This window comes from Rhinatrema bivittatum, chromosome 1, assembly GCF_901001135.1.
Source record: "Rhinatrema bivittatum chromosome 1, aRhiBiv1.1, whole genome shotgun sequence".
NCBI classification, from domain to species: Eukaryota; Metazoa; Chordata; class Amphibia; order Gymnophiona; family Rhinatrematidae; genus Rhinatrema; species Rhinatrema bivittatum.
Window position 1 is genome coordinate 140,012,807 of NC_042615.1, and position 19,462 is coordinate 140,032,268.

Genomic DNA, 19,462 nt, shown 5'->3' on the forward strand with positions numbered 1-19,462 from the left:
TATACTCTTAGCTTACTCAGTTCTATTACATTGACTGGCTACCTACAGGTCATCCAAGATGATTATTCTTAGATCTCTTTCTTGTTGCCCTTCTTGACCTTCTAATTGATACATAGTTAATGGATTACTGTGTCCCACATGCATGATTTTTAATACTGAGCTCATTTTCCAAACCCTCGACCATTTTTCCAGTTCTGTCAAGATGCCTTGCATTTTCTTCACTCCTTCTTACATGTCTACTCTGTTACAGGTTTTTGTATCAACTGCACACAAGCATATTTCCAATTAAGTTCTTTAGCAATGTTGCTAATAAAGATGTTAAAAAGAAACAATCCAAGTACCAAACTCTGGGACATTCGACTGGTCACTTTGCCTTCTCCAGAGTGGACTTCACAGACCACCATACATATGGACTGAATTTTCAAAGCCCATTTACATGCATAAGACCCAGTTCTATGCGTATAGAATGGCCGCTGCTACAAAACCGGCAGGGGCTCTGTTCCGTGTAAGCGTGCGCACATGCCTTGTGTTCTGCGTACTTTTAGGAAAACTGAGTCAGGTTGTGCCAGGAAAGACTCAGCACTTATGTGCTTTTTGATTTTTAAAAGAATGCCCTAAGGTGGATATGCACAAATTACACCCTGTGAAAAGGGTATTTTTAGGTGAGTGAATCTCTGCATGTACCACAAATTTTCAAAACAAACTTCTACAACTAAGATTGCTTTGAAAATCCTTAGTAAAAAATCTATGTGCACATTACAATGTATATGAAGACTTTACTATCCGGGGGGGGGGGAGTTTTATAAAATTATCCTCCCTGTTTTCTGCTGCTCAACCTATTCCTTGCCCAGTTTACAACTTTTGGTCCCACTCCCTGCCCAGCCTGCTTACCAGTGTCCTGTGAGCAACAGCGTCAAAAGCTTTCAGCAAGGTTTGTAGCGTAGGAAATGCAAACAGATTTTAAAATCCATTCCTTCCACTTTAGCCATTTGAAAGTAATCACAACAACAAGACACACCCGACGGTGCATTCTTTTCCCGTGCTTGCTTTGCAGCACATTTTCAAAGACAAACTACCCAAGCAGTTTCACCTGGAGAATCAGCGAGTGCACAGCATGCGTGCTAAGATCGCCTGCAAAGTTTGTGCCTGCTAATCAAGGAAGGGGTGGGGAGGCAGTAAAATAGTATACATACTTCTGAAAATCCCATGGATGCACCCCGGAACACCTCTCTTTAACCTGACTAAAGGTAAACATGCTATGGGGGCCCACATGTACTTTTAGCTGGATAAAGAAGGGTAATTTTCAGAAAGACTGATTTAGCTGAGTAAATCAGTATTTACCTGGATATATGGCTTTGCAAATTGCTCACCACATGTACACTGTAGTACAGCTAATTAAAGGCCCGCGGCATCAGCAAAAGTGCCTCACAATGCAATTGAGATGTTTACAGAGGTTCAATAAATGCAACCTCCTGTCACCCCTCCTGCCAGTTTCTTTGCCCTTCCGGATCAATCTGAACCAGCCTTTACTGTACCTAGAATGCCTGAGTCAACAACTACGCAGGGATTATTTGTTCTCATTTCTAAACCTGTTACCCCATCCAGCACAGCAAAGTCCCTCTGAAGCACAGCACTTTGTTCCCCCTTTTCTTCATCAGTAGCTGTTGCGGTTGAGTGATGGTTAAGGCTCCCTCTCCTTGAGGCTATGAATGCTGCCTGTGCAGCATCCCCAGGCTTGAGTGCCACATTTGGGAAGCAAATGCAGATCGCCTATACGCCATCAAGCTGGACCCCCACCCACCTGCTTCAGTAAAACTCCATTTCTTTCCTTCATATGAAAGCTAAGAAAGTGTATTTGCACAGACAGAGATCCTTGCTGAAAACAAAGAGCACAATTTCCTCTCACTTGATCTGAAAGTGATTGCTAATTTGTCTCCTTTACTGTGGTTTCACAGTCATGAAAGGCACATTTGGCTAAGGCAGCAACAACGCTCTGAGTCTGATCCACTAACCTGGCACGTAAATATAGATTTCTTTCCCCTCTATCTCATCTTCAATTTGACCGTGGTTGTGGTAACAAGTATACAGCCCTGTAAGGTAAGCTGAGGCATTCTTCACTTCAAGCAAAGATACAAAAAGGCCACTGTTGTTCTCTTCACTCCGTATCTCTAGCCTGCCACTGTCCTCATCATGGGTGGGGTACTGCCAGCTCAGTTCACTTTCTCCACTGCACCTCAGAGTAAAAGAGGAATGTGGCTGAACCACCATTTCATCGTCACTGGGGAAGAGGGTCGGCAACGAATCCTGGCAGAGGCCTAACCAGGGCCCTGTGAAGAAATGAAGAAATTATCAACTGGAGATAGCAGGAAAGAGCATTTCCAGTTACCACCAGCCTTAGAAATTACCACCAGCACTGTAAGCAGCAACACAGGAATTGTCCAAAAGGACCCACATACTAATTGCTCATGTGGTACTTCAGAAAACAAAATGTAGAGCTAGAAAGATGACACATCATCAACTACTGTGAAATAATTAATGCAGAGGAATAGTTTGGTTCAGGAGTTATGTTATACAGACCAAAGACACTCAGTTTTGTGGTTTTAACATCTGTTTTTACGACAACTTACATCAATGTTCATAATCTGAACACATTTGTTTCTGTTTGTGCTTTTATGTTGATGGAGCCCTCAGTAAATGAAGGAAGGGTATCCAACTCATGGAGGCTGATTCACCAAAGGATGCTTGCAGTTACTGTGAACACTAATTTGGTTTACCATGCATGTTAAATAATGTGATAATCATTAAAGTCGTATTGTGGATATTAAGATACCTACTCATGCTTTACAGAGCAGACGTTAAACTGTAACATCCACAATGAATATGCATTTCAGAGATTTGCATACAATGGAGGCAGAGCATGCAAATCTATCTCATGCATATTCATTGTGGATATCCTGAAAACCAGGCCTGTTTGTGGCACTTGAGGACCAGAGTTGGCCACCCCTGGTCTAGGTGCAAGCTAATGAGCCTGATGAGATACAAATGAAGGCATAATGAGCTTGTATAAATTAGCATCCTATTCATTAAAGTATGCACTAATTAATTACCTCATTCTATGACCAAAAACTTATCATACACTCTGGATTAAACTCAGGCACTGACTGCACATGCTGTAAACCTCGCCTGCTGGCGAGAGGCAGTTTGGGGGAGAAAACGGAGAAGTTTTGGCTGCTGTGAATACTACTTCCCTGTCATCTACTCTCCTCTCCTTCGGTTTTCTCCTGCTCTCTTCCTTACTATGCCTAGTGGGCCTTAATACTGGAATCCCCCCTCCCCTTTTACTATCTCCTCCCTCTCCAAGATGACCTGTATGCCACAGTTCTTCCTTGAAATTAGAACCTCTCCTCTCTTGCTTATCTTGGCCAGAGTTGGCACTTCCATTAGGCAGACTAGACAAATGACTAAAAAGCAGCAATTTTAGGGGTGGCACCAGAGGCTTTGCTGTACATATGTACACAGGGCTGTGCCCTGATGACTCTATTGATCAGTGCCGCAAATTTCAGGCAGCAGAGAACAATACTCTGCTTCCTGCTCCAGTCTCTTTCCTCCCAGGCGGTGTACAGGAAGAGGAGATTAGGAGGAGAGTCTGAAGTAGAACAGAGCAAGGAAGAGTCACTCTGTTCCCTAATCCAGCTGCTCCCCTCTTATTGATTCCCCCCCCCCCCCCCCCCCCCCCCCCCCCCGTTGTTCAGGGAACAGGATGGGAAGAGGTGAGGCTAGAATGGACAGAGCAAAGCAGAGTCACTCTTCTCCCTTATCTTCTCCCTTATCCTGCCCCTCCTCTCCTGTTGTTTTGCCTTTCTCTCCTTCCTGCAGGGAACAGGAAGGGAGGGATATGGCTGGAGTTTACTCTTTGCGTATATCATCGAATGATGATCTGAAAATAGTATCATGTGCTCTAGTCATATCTTGTTTAGATTATTGCTATTCTTTGTACCTTTGGCTACCTCAACCTACCCTTAGGGCAGGGCATTGCACCGAGTACAAAATTCAGCTGTTCGTGCGATCTCAGTTGCACATGCTCGTTACCATATTACCCCTATCCTCTTTAAGTTGCTTTGCCTTCCCATTGCTTGGAGGATAAAGTTTACATGTTAATGTAGTGTTTAAGGCTGTGCATGGTTTGGCACCAAGATGTTTACAGTGTTAAAATGTATCACCCTCCATGAGTATTGGGATTATTTTTCCAAAATTTGTTAGCTGTTCCATTGACCAGACAGGTAAAAGTTGCTGAATCAAGAAATTGCTTATTTTGCACGGTCAGCCCTATATTATAGAACTCACAACTGGAAAATATTAGAGCAGCGACTTCTTTAATGATGTTCCACAAATGGTCAAAAACTATTTTCACCAGCTTTTAATGATCTAAATATTTTTACTATAATTCTGGTAGGTGACATAGCAGTTTTAACTAGAAGCAGGTTAAGTTGAAGTTGTTAAAACAAAAGGTGATTTTGGTGACGATATGTAATGCATATTTTAATTAATTATCTTTCTATTTTATGGTTAGCTTTATGATTATTTATTTGCTACGATAATGCAAGAGATCAATGCTTTTAAATAAATACATTTATAATTTATCACTTATTCTGATCTTGGTATGGGCGGGGGGGGGGTTGTGTTCTGTCCAACATGAACATGAAGTATTCTGCTAATGCATAATTTCATGTGCTCCAACTTGTTCTGTTCTCGCAATAAGAGGTCTCCTGCTAATAGTAAATGTCAGTGTTTAGTTCGCTGGCCCAAATAATGCTGAAGGTGGCTTACAGCATTTTTAGAACACTCACACAATAAGTTCCTGTCCCAAAGAGCTTAGAATCTAAGTGGGTGCATGAGGCAACAGGAGATAAAGCAAATGGCTTGAGATCACAAGGAGTGTCAGTGGGGGAAGTGGTTTCCCTGCTTCTCAGCCCATTACTCTCTAACCACTAGGCCACTCCTTTTCCAGTCAGCTGGCGCAGAGGAGGAAAGCTGCAGAAGGGCCTCCAGTATCAGAATGACAAGGGGGAAGGAAGGTAGGGAGTGCTGGGATCAGAGAGGTGAGGAATGGTGGCGGTCAAGATGGGAAAAAAATAAAAGAGGGCTGGTTCACAAAGTTTGCCCCAGGGCCCCATTAGTGGTTAAAGTGGCGCTGACTTTTTCTAGCATGCCTGGTAAAAAATCAGGTCACTTATTTTTTTTTAGCGATCTGCATATCATTATCTTAGTAGTGAATAGCACACTAAATACATTCTAGTGTGCATACTAAACTATTTAGTACCTCATTCCAAAAATATTTTAGCATGAACTTTAATGAATCAGCCTCAAGATGTCTACAAACCTTACCTGTCATCAGCAGACACCCCCAGACCAGGACTGCCTTAGGGCCAGACGTCATAATTGGGGACACCTGAAAGAAAAAAAATGAAGGCAGAGCAGGTAAGGTTAGGGAGCAGGTGGGATAAAGCACATGTTGGACTTATAATAATAATTACCAGATCAAAGAAAGAAAAAAGTCTAATCACTTTTTTCCCTAAGAAAGCATCAGTTACTCTTTCCCAGGCCTATAGCACAGTCCAAACCATTCAGTAGCACTAAAACCAGCAGGGGCAACTTTTCAAAGAGCTACTCAGTGGCTGCCCTATTGAGGTGTTACAGCCAGCTTCAGCTGCCATCTAGCTGGCTGAATTGTCACTGAAAACTGGCCTAAATCTAGCTGACTAATACTATAGTTTAGCCATAACACAGCCAGCTAGATTTAGGAATGATATTCCCTTGCACATGGGATAGCCAGCAAGCGGTGAAAATTCACGCTAGCCAGCTAAGGCCTGGATTCATCATTCATGCTGAATGATGAATCCAGCGAAAATGGGGGGCGGGGGGGCAAAGGGGGGGTGGGCCTGCGAAAGCCCGCAGCCTTCGCACCACCGTGGTGTCTTCACTGCCAGCTTTCGCACCGAATAGCGCCACCATGAAAGGTGCCAGCGAAGACACCGCCGAGTCTGCCCCCTCGCCACCCTGACTCCTCCCCTCGCTGCCCCGACTCCGCCCCGAATCGATTTTGCATGCTATCGCACGTGATACGGCCCTATCATGTGCGATAAGTTTTTAGAGCATAACTCCGTAAGTTTGTTCCCTCTCCCCTTGCTCCCCACCACCCACCCAACCATAGCTCCCGAAGGTGGCCAGATATAGCCACCTCGTGAACATAGGCAGCTATATTTAGCTGCTCAGCAGAAGAACAATTTAAAGACTTCGGGCCTAGCCTGCCAACGCCAAAACGTAACCAGCTACACACCTTTTGAAAATCTCTGTTTTACTGTTGAATCCCATGGTTCTCAAGAAAAAAGCAACACCTTTTATGGTTCCATGTTTGACCTTAGCAACCTGCCAGTGCCTGCATTTATCAGCCCTCACAGTCTGCGTAGCCTTAGCTAGCACAGAACAAGGGACAGACAATTCTTCCCCTTTCCCACCCAGGGCGGGCACGTCCCAATAGGAGAACTGGGCAGTTGCCTAGGGCGCCAACCAATAGGGGATGGCAAAGAACAGTCATATAGGGCTGTGAGCGGAGCCCAACTCACTCACGGATGAGAGGAGTAGAGACTCAGCGAGCTGCGAGGAGCAGAGACTTGGTGGACCACAAGCAGCACCCGTCATGCTCGCTGTCAAGAGAAGGTGAGTCTTGCTGGGCCACGAGCGACACCTCTGTTTGTGTGTGTAAGTGAGAGGGATTATGTGTGTACAAGAAAGCAATGATGTTAGTGAGAGAGAGGGAGGGATCCTTACGGGCGCGTGTGTGAATGAGACAAGGAACTTAAGTGTGTGTAAGAGAGGGGCCTGTCTGACTGCATGAGATATGGGGAGCCAGGGGATAGACCGGGGGTGGGGGGCAAGGCAGAAGATTTGCCTAGGGCACCTAATACACTTGCACTGGCCCTGTTGTACTGCCCTTTTTCCCCTGCAAAGAGTCCAGTCTGCAATCCTCCACTTCCCTCCTCTGAAAGGCAACCAATCTGCCACGGAAGAGCGAAGGCTGATCAGAAGAATAGAAACCAAGAAAAAGAAATCCACCTCCTTGCACAACTGTCTGGCAGCGTGACTGCATCAAAAGTCTCTGGCTGCCACCCTTGAGAATCACCCATGTCCCCCCGTGTGCTCAGGTGGCTGAAACATTTTCTGATAACTTGATTGACAGCAGAAATTATTTAGGGCCCAGGATACAAAACTTTCTCCAAAACAATTTTGGTTTTCTTTTTGCTCATTTTTCATTAATGTATTTTATTTTGCTCTTTGATTGGTCAGTTTTTATTTTAGATCGCATTTTATTCAGTTTTTGTCTTTTTTTTCTCTCTGCCCATTTCCTTACTCCAGCCTCACAGGACCCAGCTCAGCAGCGGTGGGCAGCCACGGCAGCTCCTGTTGGGCTTGGGGCAGTGGCAGGTGGCAGGCTGGAAATTTTAGGCACCCAAGCGACCAGGGATTCTTTTTTAGTCCTGCATATGCTGTTTATGCATGTATTTATATTGTCGTCATGATGCATGTGAGTCTCATTCTGTTGAATAATTTCCTTTGTTCCCTTAGTCAGCCATTTTAGGAAGTTTGGCTGAAATGTTCACTGGACAAATTTCTAGTCATGCACAAGAGGGCGCACCAGTGCAGCACTGTACTCACCTGTAGCTGCCCATTTCTAATGTCAACAGAAACTAATTGGTACATTACCAGTATGCACTGGCAAAGTGATGATATAGTGTATTTATTTACTTATTTATTCACATTTATTACAAAATCACTGCTAAACATCCCTGAGTGAGGTACAACATTCATAAACAACAATAGTCTATGATTCCATTAACTGACAGGTACCTTAGTATCCACCATCTCTGAAATGTTTTTATAAAGAGTAAGACAGAACAGGCTAATGGAAATACAACTTTAACTGTTACAAAAGCCCCTTAATTTACAATATATAAACACCATATCTATGTATATTTATATTTCAATAGATAGCTACTAATGGCAAACTCAAATTTCTGTATGGAAGCCCTATTAGCTTACTTGCTGTTGCTGTAGAAATATGCTTTAGTAAGTGCTCTGTCAAATTAAAGCACAGAATATTCTAACAGAAGGATTCTAACCAAGACCAACAAAAGAGACCATATCACACCCATCCTACAAAACCTGCACTGGCTCCCAATCAAATTCAGAATCTTGTACAAAGTCTTATCGATCATCCACAAAGCCATTCACAACATCACCCCACTGGATCTCGTGATCCCACTTCAGCCTCGCACAACCTCCAGACCGGTGAGAATAGCATATAGAGACACCCTACAGGCCCCCCCTATCAAAACTTCATTAAGGAAGAGAGCTCTCTCCACCGCTGGCCCAATGCAATGGAACTCGCTCCCTCCAGACCTCCGGCTCAAACAATGCCCGAGCACCTTTAAAAAAAGACTCAAGACCTGGTTGTTCAACCAAGCCTTCTCTTAACTCAGCTATCTCATCAAATCTCCCACTAGTAGACCTCGCCCTTGGCAAGTCGCTATTTGTACATACATTCTAACAAACCCGCCTTCATAGCACCTATTCCCTGTGCCTTCTTCTTAGACACCGGGCATTACACCTAGCTAACATTAGGCTTGCCGGTCAAGTCTCTTCCTCTTATACACTATGTTAAACCCAGTTCTTTGTATCCAAGTTTGATCATCCTGGTTCAATGTAAGGCATTCTCATGTCATGGTTATTGTTGGAATGTAAACCGAAGTGATTGGTAACTTTGTTACTTGAATATCAGTATATAAAAGTGCTAAATAAATAAATAATAAATAAATATGTAGATTTGTCGAAAAAATAGCTGTTTTGTCCAAGTATATCACAGGAACTCAATAAAAGTTAATACAGTGGCTGCTGGCTATCCCGTAAGGGAAAGAGATCTCATCCAGGTGTCTTGTTGTCTAGGGAGGTAAGATGTCTGATCCTGGTGTCCTGAAGATAAAAGATCTAAGCTCCTGGTAGGGGTTAGTTCTGCCTGGGCAGCAGAAGCAGCAGCTGCACTAACTGAGGAGACAGACCGTCTTTATCTTGGTGCCTCTCTAGGATGCTTGCCTTCTCCATTGGTAATGGTAATAGTAATGGTAATTTTATTGTAATTCACCAATTCTCTCAAAAATCAAAATGGTGTACAATAAAAAATTAAAACAAATAATAACAGTATCATAATATAGACAATTACATGACCAACAATGCAAAACAACAGATAACATAAAACATACACCCATTAAAGGAAACACCTTGATGTCTGTAGCATAAAACAATAAAAGCCCTGATAAATTATTACAATATATTCCAAACTAAAAGACATCAAATGTCCTTAAAATACAGATGGTTAAAATAAATCAAAAACGTGTAAACAGCCACATTTTAAGAAGTTTCTTGACTCAAAAAATGTTTCTCTGCTCTATGGTCAAACAGGAGACTATTCCATATTATAGGTGCCTGATATTGAAAAGCAGTTTGCTTTGTATTTCCAGTCTTATTTCATGGGGGGGGGGGGGGGGGGGGGGGGTGGAGACCTTCCTTAATAGTTCAAGTTGAGAGGATCTCAGAGTTCTTACTGTCTATGAGGAACAAACAGTTTTGCTAGGTAAACTGACTGCCCTCTGTAATAAGCTCTATAAGTAACACAAAGGTTATTGAACATAATTCTGTACCACATTGGCAACCAATAGTGTTCTTGTGATAGTGGCATAACATGTTCAAATTTTGAAACTCCAAAAATTACATGACCTGTGGTATTTTGTAATAACTGTATTCTCTTCAGAGAAGCCTCAAACATTCCTATATACAGGGAATTACAGTAGTATAAGTAAGGTGAAACAAGAACACAATTTATTTATTTATTTTAAACACATTAGAAATGTAAAAATTTCTCCATAAAGGGCCTTAATCTCCGAATCATTTGAAGGGAAAAGAAGACTGATTTTGTCAAAACTATTTAGACATTGACAAGATACTATCCAGTCATCCCTAATATTTTTATCACATCAACTAAAAGGATAGCTATCCCCTTCATCTTTGGAATCAATTTAATATCCAGATTGTGCCTACCAAACCTTATAGTTTGTGACTTCTGTAGATTTACCTTCAATTTGTGATGGCATAACTAACTGGCTATGTCATCTTGATTAAATCTAGATAGATCTAATAATGAATCTGAATTTAAAAAAAGCTAAAACCCATACATCATCCACATACAAGTGACAACTAAATCCCTGGTCTTGAATAAAGGCTGCTAAAGGTGATAAAAACAGATTAAAGAGAAGTGAGGAAAGTACAGAAAGTACAGAACTTTGATGTACTCCAGCTGTTAGCAACGTGACTTCTGGCACTTCTTGATCCCAACCTACTTGAAAGGAATGATTGACAAGAAAAGACCTGAACCATCTTAATACTGTGCCAGCTATTCCCAACAATTTGAGTCATAATAGTAAGAGATTATGATCAATGGTATCAAAGGCAGAGCTCATGTCAATTAAAACCAAAATTACATCTTTACCCCTGTCAATATTAATTCTGATTTCATTGGTCAGTGCTATCAGTGTGGTTTCATACTGTGTTCTCTCCGAAACTCTGATTGCCTTGGATGAATTGTTTTGACTTTATTGATAAAATTGGTGAGTTGGGCATCTACTACCTTCTCAATTACTTTCATAATGAAAGATAAATTAGACACTGGTCGATAATGTTGGAGCTCTGAAGGATCTAGGTATTCTCTTTTAAAAACAAGATGTATCTTAGAATAATTTAAGGAATCGGAACTATGCCTCTCATTAAACGTTAAAGAAATTCTAAAAGCTGCTATTCCATATCTCACAGCTTGGTTGGCATTGGATCTAGCTCAGATGTACTATTATTCATAGTAGATAAGATTTACTCAATTCCCACTTTTACCACTGGATTAAAAAACTTCCAGTGAGTCTGTCTGATTGGACATTTCTCTGTTGAAAGCATGTCAAGATATAGTTGCGATGGAGAAGGTGCAGAGAAGGGAGACCAAAATGATAAAGGGAATGGAACAGCTCCCCTATGAGGAAAGACTGAGGGGAAGAGACGGCTGAGGGGGGATATGATAGAGGTGTTTAAAATCATGAGAGATCTAGAACGGGTTAATATGAATCAGTTATTTGGTACTCTTTTGGATAATAGAAAGACTGGGGGCACTCCATGAAGTTAGCATGTGGCACATTTAAAACTAATTGGAGAAAGCTCTTTTTCACTCAATGCACAATTAAACTCTGGAATTTGTTGCCAGAGGATGTGGTTAGTGCAGTTAGTATAGCTGTGTTTAAAAAAGGATTGGATAAGTTCTTGGAGGAGAAGTCCATTACCTGCTATTAATTAAGTTGACTTAGAAAATAGCCACTGCTATTACTAGCAATGGTAACATGGAATAGACTTAGTTTTTGGGTACCTGCCAGGTTCTTATGGCCTGGATTGGCCACTGTTGGAAATAGGATGTTGGGCTTGATAGACCCTTGGTTTGACCCAGCATGGGTCCATTGCTATGCTCCTCTGTCTCTCATCAATTACAATAAACCTTTCCACAAAGTTTTGTGAGCTTCCACTTGTGGATATAAAGTCATAAAATAATAAGGCTGGAAAGGACCTCCAGAGGTCACACTGAGTCCGTTCTTCTTTGTCAAGGCAATATCCACTCTACCTTTATCATCTCAGGTAGATATCTAACCTGCTCTTAAAAACATGCAGTGATTGAGATTCCATCAGTCCTCTAGGTAATTTGTTCCAGTGCCTGACTATTTTCATAGTTTCAAAGTTTGGATTTAAATTCTGGATGTAATTGCTCACCTTTCCAAGGCCGAGCTGTAGATACAGAAGATAATCCTCTGCACCAGATGGCTTACAATCTAAGTGCCTGATTTGCTTAGGCTTTTTCCCCAGTCTTTGTGTATGGGAAAAATGCTTAGTAAATCAGGTCCTAAGTTAGTACCCGAGGAAATGAAGGGTGAAGTGATTTGTCCAAGGTCACAAGGAGCATCAGTGGGAGAAGCAGAATTTGAACCCTGGCTTCCCTAGTTCACAGCTCTAACCATTAGACGACGTGTTACTAATATATTATCTAGTTCATTTAAGCCCTTTAATTCTGTCCTTTCCTAAATGAAGGTTGGAGAACAACTGTCCTCATTATAAAGCTTTTTATGTATCTGAGACTGTTATATTGAATCACCCTTCAGTCTTCTTTTTTTTTTTGTGCTAAGCAAACCTAATTCCTCCAACCTACTCTTCTAGGTCATATTTCTTAGGAATCGTATTATTTTTATTGTTCTCTTCTGGATTATTTCTAGTTCTTATATGTCCTTTTTGAAGTGGGGGGCCCAAAACTGTACACAGTACTCCAACAACGGAATGGGACCATTTATTTCTTCACGTGATTTACATGTAACCGTACTGTTACTACATCTGAATATGCTGTTAGCTCATTTATAACATGACTAGCTCACATTTAGTTTATGGTCTACGACGGGGTGGCTAACTCCAGTCCTCAAGAGCCACAAGCAGGGCGTGTTTTCAGGATAGTCACAGTGAGCCACGCATGAGATAGATGTGCATACAAGGGAGGCAGTGCATGCAAACCTATCTCATGCACATTCATCGTGGATATCCTGAAAACCTGGCTTGTCATTGGCTCTTGAGGACCAGAGTTGGCCACTATAACTCCCAGATCTTACTCTGCAACTGTGCTTCTCAATCCAGTCCTCAGGGCAAATCTAACCAGTCAGGTTTTCGGGATATCCACAGGATTTCCACAGGATATCCAGAAAACGCGACTGGCTAGGTGTGCCCCAAGGACTCGGTTGAGAAGCACTGCTCTGTAGTATTAAAACCTAGCCAGTCATTTCCATTTTATACTGAAATGTGGATTTCACTAGGAGAGGGATGGTGAACTTCTCTCCTTGAATGCCACAAAAAGTTCTGGGTTTTTTGGGATCTCCACAGTGAATATTCATGAGGTACAATTGCATACATCTAATCCAATAACCAGGTTAATTTACATAGATTGGCTCTCCTGAAAGTCAGAATCTGTTTGTGGCACTCGAGGACCAATGTTCACCATCTCTGCCCTTGGGGTTAACCCTAATATATCCTAAAAGATGTTGCTCAGCGTCATTGCAACAGAGATAAAGCTGAAGTGTATTTTTCTGTTTCATGGACCCACTATACAGCTGTGAATGCCACAGGAGCAATCTGCTAGTGATTGTATCCTTGACAGCAAGCAAATGAAAATCTTGGGGTTGTTTTTTTTTTTTATTTTATTTTACCAATGTCACAATAGCAATCAGAGACTTAAGTATAGTGCATTTCTGAGGAATATGGCACAGCTTGCATAGCTCGTGGTACAAGTTCTTCCAGGGCATGTAAATAAATCCTATACATGCATATCATTTTACTGTCTTCTCATTGGAGCCTGCTGGCATGCTATTATGGAACACGGGCTGAGAACATGACAACAGAAATGAGTGGAAAAATACGGAATCAATTCTGTTTCAAGAAATGTTGAATGTATTTTGCAGCTTCTCCATGACAGAATGTAGCACAATTATTTTGTACGTACTCCTCTTCTACAATAACCTGTCAACAGGACAGGGATTTAGCATGTGAAATGTGGAACATTCCAGGGAATGGAATGCTTGAGGTCACAGGAAGATTTACAAACCACCGAGGGAAACGGGAGCCACCGCCTTAGAAATCAAAGTGGCAGAGCCCCGGCATGTCTCTTTATTTTGTACATTTAGCAGCTGTGGCCATGTGTTCCCATATCTGTCTCTCCTGATAGCTGGCACTTCGGCTTCAAAGAAGCTCTCCAGTTTAGGGCTTCCTTGTCCTTCTTATCACATTTTATATCCTGCCTTTCTCATATAGGTCCAGCCCAAGGTGCATCTGTAAACCATTCCCATGCCTCCCAGCACAGATTAACCGCTCCTCACTCCAGCTAAGCAGGACAAGTTTCTTTTCAGCTACAATCAAGATTAACAACATACCAGAAAAGCTTCTGCTTCTCAGAAACAGGGATCACATTCTCATAGTGAAATATGATTACCAAATATTGAAATAAAATATTGTTGGAAGGTCACTAGTGAAAAGTCATTCAGGCTACAAGATGCATTAGTTATTTTGTAGAGCAATTGGGGGTTAGGACAAATTCTGACCTGAGGAAGGGGAGCATAGCCCTCAAATGTTTGTCACAAATTGTATTTAATCCAATAAAAATGTATAACCTACAACTTGTCGCTATTTTATTGTCTGTCAAAGGAACTGAGAGCTATCAAAGTTGCATTCCATTTCTGTACTTATGACAAAGATCTTTGATAAAGTAGGCTGCAAATCAGTATTTAACAATTTAAGAGCTAAACTACTAGAGAAGCTCTCAGATTTCAGACACTATTACAATCTCTAGAAACTTCTGGGAGATATTCCCATATTTGAGTAGTTTGGGATGAGTGCCCAGGAGCTTTTCAGGTGACCTAAAGTAAGGTTCTATCATCACCAACATCAACTGTAGACCGTAAAAGAGCACGAGATGTGGGGTTTGATTTAGGGAACAGCGTAAACCCAATATTTTAAAAGAGCTCCAGGGGCGATCCGGGAAACTACAAACCAGTTAGCCTGACTTCAGTGCCAGGAAAAATAGTGGAAAGTGTTCTAAACATCAAAATCACAGAACATATAGAAAGACATGGTTTAATGGAACAAAGTCAGCATGGCTTTACCCAAGCAAAGTCTTGCATCACAAATCTACTTCACTTTTTTGAAGGAGTTAATAAACATGTGGATAAAGGTGAACTGGTAGATGTAGTATCTTTGGATTTTCAGAAGGCGTTTGACAAAGTTCCTCATGAAAGGCTTCTAGGAAAAGTAAAAAGTCATGGGATAGGTGGTGATGTCCTTTCGTGTATTGCTAACTGGCTAAAAGACAGGAAACAGAGAGTAGGATTAAATGGGCAATTTTCTCAGTGGAAGGGAGTGGACAGTGGAGTGCCTCAGGGATCTGTATTGGGACCCTTACTTTTCAATATATTTATAAATGATCTGGAAAGAAATACGACGAGTGAGATAATCAAATTTGCAGATGATACAAAATTGTTCAGAGTAGTTAAAATCACAAGCAGATTGTGATAAAAACTGCAGGAAGAACTTGTGAGACTGGAAAATTGGGCATCGAAATGGCAGATGAAATTTAATGTGAATAAGTGCAAGGTGATGCATATAGGGAAAAATAACCCATGCTATAGTTACACAATGTTAGGTTCCATATTAGGAGCTACCGCCCAAGAAAGAGATCTAGGCATCATAGTGGATAACACATTGAAATTGTCAGCTCAGTGTGCTGCAGCAGTCAAAAAAGCAAACAGAATGTTGGGAATTATTAGGAAGGGAATGGTGAATAAAATGGAAAATGTCATAATGCCTCTGTATCGTTCCATGGTGAGACCGCACCTTGAATACTGTGTACGAATCTGGTTGCCGCATCTCAGAAAAGATATAATTGCGATGGAGAAGGTACAGAGAAGGGCTACCAAAATAATAAGGGGAATGGAACAGCTCCCCTATGAGGAAAGACCAAAGAGGTTAGGACTTTTCAGCTTGGAGAAGAGACAGCTGAGGGGGATATGATAGAGGTGTTTAAAATCATGAGAGGTCTAGAACGGGTAGATGTGAATCGGTTATTTACTCTTTCGGATAATAGAAGGACTAGGGGGCACTCTATGAAGTTAGCATGTGGCACATTTAAAACTAATTGGAGAAAGTTCTTTTTCACTCAACGCACAATTAAACTCTGGAATTTGTTGCCAGAGGATGTGGTTAGTGCAGTTAGTGTATCTGTGTTTAAAAAGGATTGGATAAGTTCTTGGAGGAAAAGTCCATTACCTGCTATTAATTAATTTGATTTAGAAAATAGCCACTGCTATTATTAGCTAACAGGATTAAAACTGTCAGACTTTTCTGTGATACCATGTGAATGAAAATAGTTCATGCCTATATGGGCCCACATGTTAATACTTATTTTCTTCAGCGAATGGGACATCCTGATCTTCAACCTGGCCTCACCTGCAGGGTCTCATTTTTCCACATATCTTTTGCCTCTGTGTATTTCCACTGCATTGCCCTCGTTGCAGTGGCATAGTGGGGGGCAGGGGGGGCAATGACCCTGGGCACCAGCTTAAGGGAGGCCGCAGCAGCTCGAGTCTTCCAGCTCATTTTTTTGCAAAAGCACATTGCACATGCAAGCAAGCCACTGAGCCTGGAGGTCTGTCTCGAGTCAGAGTGCTGCTTCTCCGCTGTTGCTGAGATTCTGTCTGGTCCTGCTCTGCTGCTAATTTTCATCAAGCACTGTCACTCAGCGGGACAGGTTGGGCCGGGTGTTTTTTTATACTGCTCTGCTGCCTAATTTGTGTGGGTGCCTAGCCTAGGACTTTGTTAGCTCACCCCACCTAGGCCCCCGCCCCACTGCCAACTGCACAGCTGTCTCTGAGTCAATCCAAGAAAAAAACAGTATCTTGAGGGTGTGACCATTCTGCGTCCTCTCACTGCCTGCAATCCTGAGCAGCACTCTCGCACCTGACAACCTCTGACTTTCTCAAAATGGCGGATGCAATGTTATGGCTACGAGTGGGCACATAGGCATCGAAAGGGGGGGCCCCGCAGAGGCCATGACCCCCCCAAATTTCCACCAGCTATGGAAGGAGAAGTCTCATTGGTGGCAGGTGAGACAGCGCATGTCCTTTCCGCCTTCCTCCAGATTTTGCCACAATCCCTTCACTCGCCCTTTCCGAGCCAAATGAATCGAAGGGATCGTGATCTTGCTGTGCTTTGGGATGCCTCCTCCTCCTTGGCTGCTGCAGCCTGAATGACATCATCATGTGCCAACAGTTGAGGAGGAGGAGGAAGCAGCCTGCATGGCAAGGGCTCGCTCTTCTAAAAGCAGATCTGGCTGGGCTGCCATGGAACCTATCCCACGGCAGCCAAAAAAGAACCCCAAGCTGCCATGTAGCCCATCCTGCGGCAGCTGAAAATGAGGCCCTGGCCTACCTGTGTGCATGTGTGTGTGTCTGCTTGCTTGCTTGCATGTATATATGAGGGAGTACCTATCTGCTTGAATGTGAGTGAGAGAGAGTGCCTGCTTGCTTGAATGTGTATGAGAGTACCTTCCTACCTACCTGCATGTGTGTGTGTGTGTGAGAGAGAGTACCTACCTGCGGGGGGGGGGGGGGGGGGTGAGTGCCTTTCTATCTGCCTGCGGGTGTGTGAGTGCTTTCTTATCTACCTGCATGTGTATCTGTGTGAAAGAGTACCTGTCTGTGTGTGTATGCATGACTGCCTGCAAGTGTGTATGTGTATGTGAGAAAGAGTGCCATCCTTCCTGCCTGCATGTATATGTGTGAGTGCCCACCTGCCTGTGTGTGGTGTGTATGTGTGTGCTTGCGAATGCTTGCCTGCCTAAGTGTGTGAGTGCCTGTCTAGTTATGTGTGTCTGAGAAGAGTGCCTTCCTGCCTGCCTACATTTGTGAATGTCATCCTGCCTGCCAGTGCCTGTGCATGTGTGTGAGGGAGTGCCATCCTGCCTGCCTGCATGCATACATGTGAGTGCCTGCCTGCCTGAGTGTGTGTATGTGTGTGAATGCTTGCCTGCTTGAGTGCATGAGTGCATGTGTGTGCGTGTGTGGTTTTGTGTGTGTGTGTGTGTGAGAGAGAGAGAGAGAGCTCATTCTGCATCAGCCCAAGATGCGGAAGCCATGCCACAGGACTGCCATGGAGCTCATCACAAGAAAAAGAGGCCTTGCAGCAAAGAGGCCCGCAAGAGAGATAAGAGGCCCTGATAAAGTGTGCATGCATGTGTGTGAGAGAACATGTGAGAGCAGAAGACTTTGTGTGTGTGAATGGGAGCCAGCATGCGAGAGAGTATGTGAGAATGAAAGTGAGAGATTGTGTGTGTGTGTGTTTTTGAGAATAGGAGCCTGCATGTAAGAGCATGTGAGAGTGAGAGCCTGTTATGTGGGAGTGGGATTCTGCATGTGAGAGTGAGAGCTTGTGTGTGTGTGAGTGAGAGCCTGTGAGAGAGAGCATGTGAGAATGGAAGCCTGTGTGAGAGAAAACATGTGTGTAAGAGAGCACATGTGAGAGATAACTGCATGTGTAAGAGGAAGGAAGGAAAGAAGACAGGAGGAAAGAGAAGAAACAGAAAGAACAAAAGAGAGCATGTGTATAAGAACATGTGAGAGTGAGAGCCTGTGTGGGTGGGAGTGGGAGTCTGCTTGGGAGTGCAAACCTGTGTGAGAGAATGTGAGCGTGGAAGCCTGTGTGAGAGAAAGCATGTGAGAGAGATCCTGTGTGTGTATATGAGGAAGGAAGGAAAGAAGACAGGAGGAGAGAAAAGAAATAGAAAAAAATAAAAGAGACCCTGAGAAAGGAATTAGGAAAAGATAGACAAGGGAAAAGGATACCGGGACCAACCAATTTGAAAAATAAGATCAGATAACAAAAGTACAAAAATATTATTTTGACTTTCAGTGATTGGAATATGCCATCTTTGAGAATGGGAATGTGCATTTCTTATATGTTTGTATTTTGCTTTTTTTTCAGTATTCCACTGTTCAGAGTCTGGTTTCTCAGGCTTTCCATTTCAGTTTTGTCTGCATGTTTCTGTTTCTAATTTGTAGTTCCTTATTCTGTATTAGGTAAGGGCGGTCTGTGTTCTGTGTGACGGAGGTGCAGTATTTCGGCTAGCATGTAGTTTCTCTAGGAATTTGTAGCAGTCCAGCTTGTTGTTTGGCCACTAGATGGTGTATTAGTGTTTTAGGACCTGGTGAATATTTGCATTGCTGCCTTTTCATAGATAAGGTTGCTGCTATTTGAGTCCAGAGTTACTGCTGTTCTGGTATGATATGGCAAGGTTCTAATTGGGTTTTTTTGTAGTGGGTTTGTGTTAATTCATAAAATGGAGGGAGTTTATTTTGCTGTTACTGAGGTGACACAGAATTTGAATATTTTTTTTGCATGTTCTAGTTCTGTTCTATACTTATTGCAAATCTTAAGCTCTTATGATTACTATGATTATTGCTGTTTTATTGTAGTTATGATATTCTCTGCACTTTTAGAAAGAGGGTTCATAAAAGAATACATTCATATTTCTTTTATTACGTGATTGGATCTGATGTTTCTGTTAAGCGTTCTTTGTTTACTTTTTGCATGATTTTGTATATTTATAAACTATTATGAATTAATGCAGATTAATAAGACATTTTTAATATTGGTAAGTGCTTGAAGTAATTTAATTAAAATATTTTAAAGTGTCACTCAAGACGGATGATGGTTGTTACACGCTACTTAGAGATCCAATGTCAGA

The 19,462-nt window shown here is 42.4% G+C and overlaps 1 protein-coding gene across 2 annotated transcripts in view; it reads right to left on the reverse strand.

The window, feature by feature from the left end:
* Positions 1-19,462, reverse strand: part of PDGFRA (platelet derived growth factor receptor alpha) — an 83,783-nt gene that overhangs the window by 53,740 nt on the left and 10,581 nt on the right. For both annotated transcript variants that reach the window (XM_029587569.1, XM_029587563.1), the window contains exons 2-3: positions 5,386-5,449; positions 2,013-2,327 (exon numbers count right to left, since the gene is read on the reverse strand). In XM_029587569.1, coding sequence (XP_029443429.1) covers positions 2,013-2,327; positions 5,386-5,437 — 367 coding nt within the window. In that variant the 5' untranslated portion in view covers positions 5,438-5,449. The remainder of the gene's footprint in view (positions 1-2,012; positions 2,328-5,385; positions 5,450-19,462) is intronic.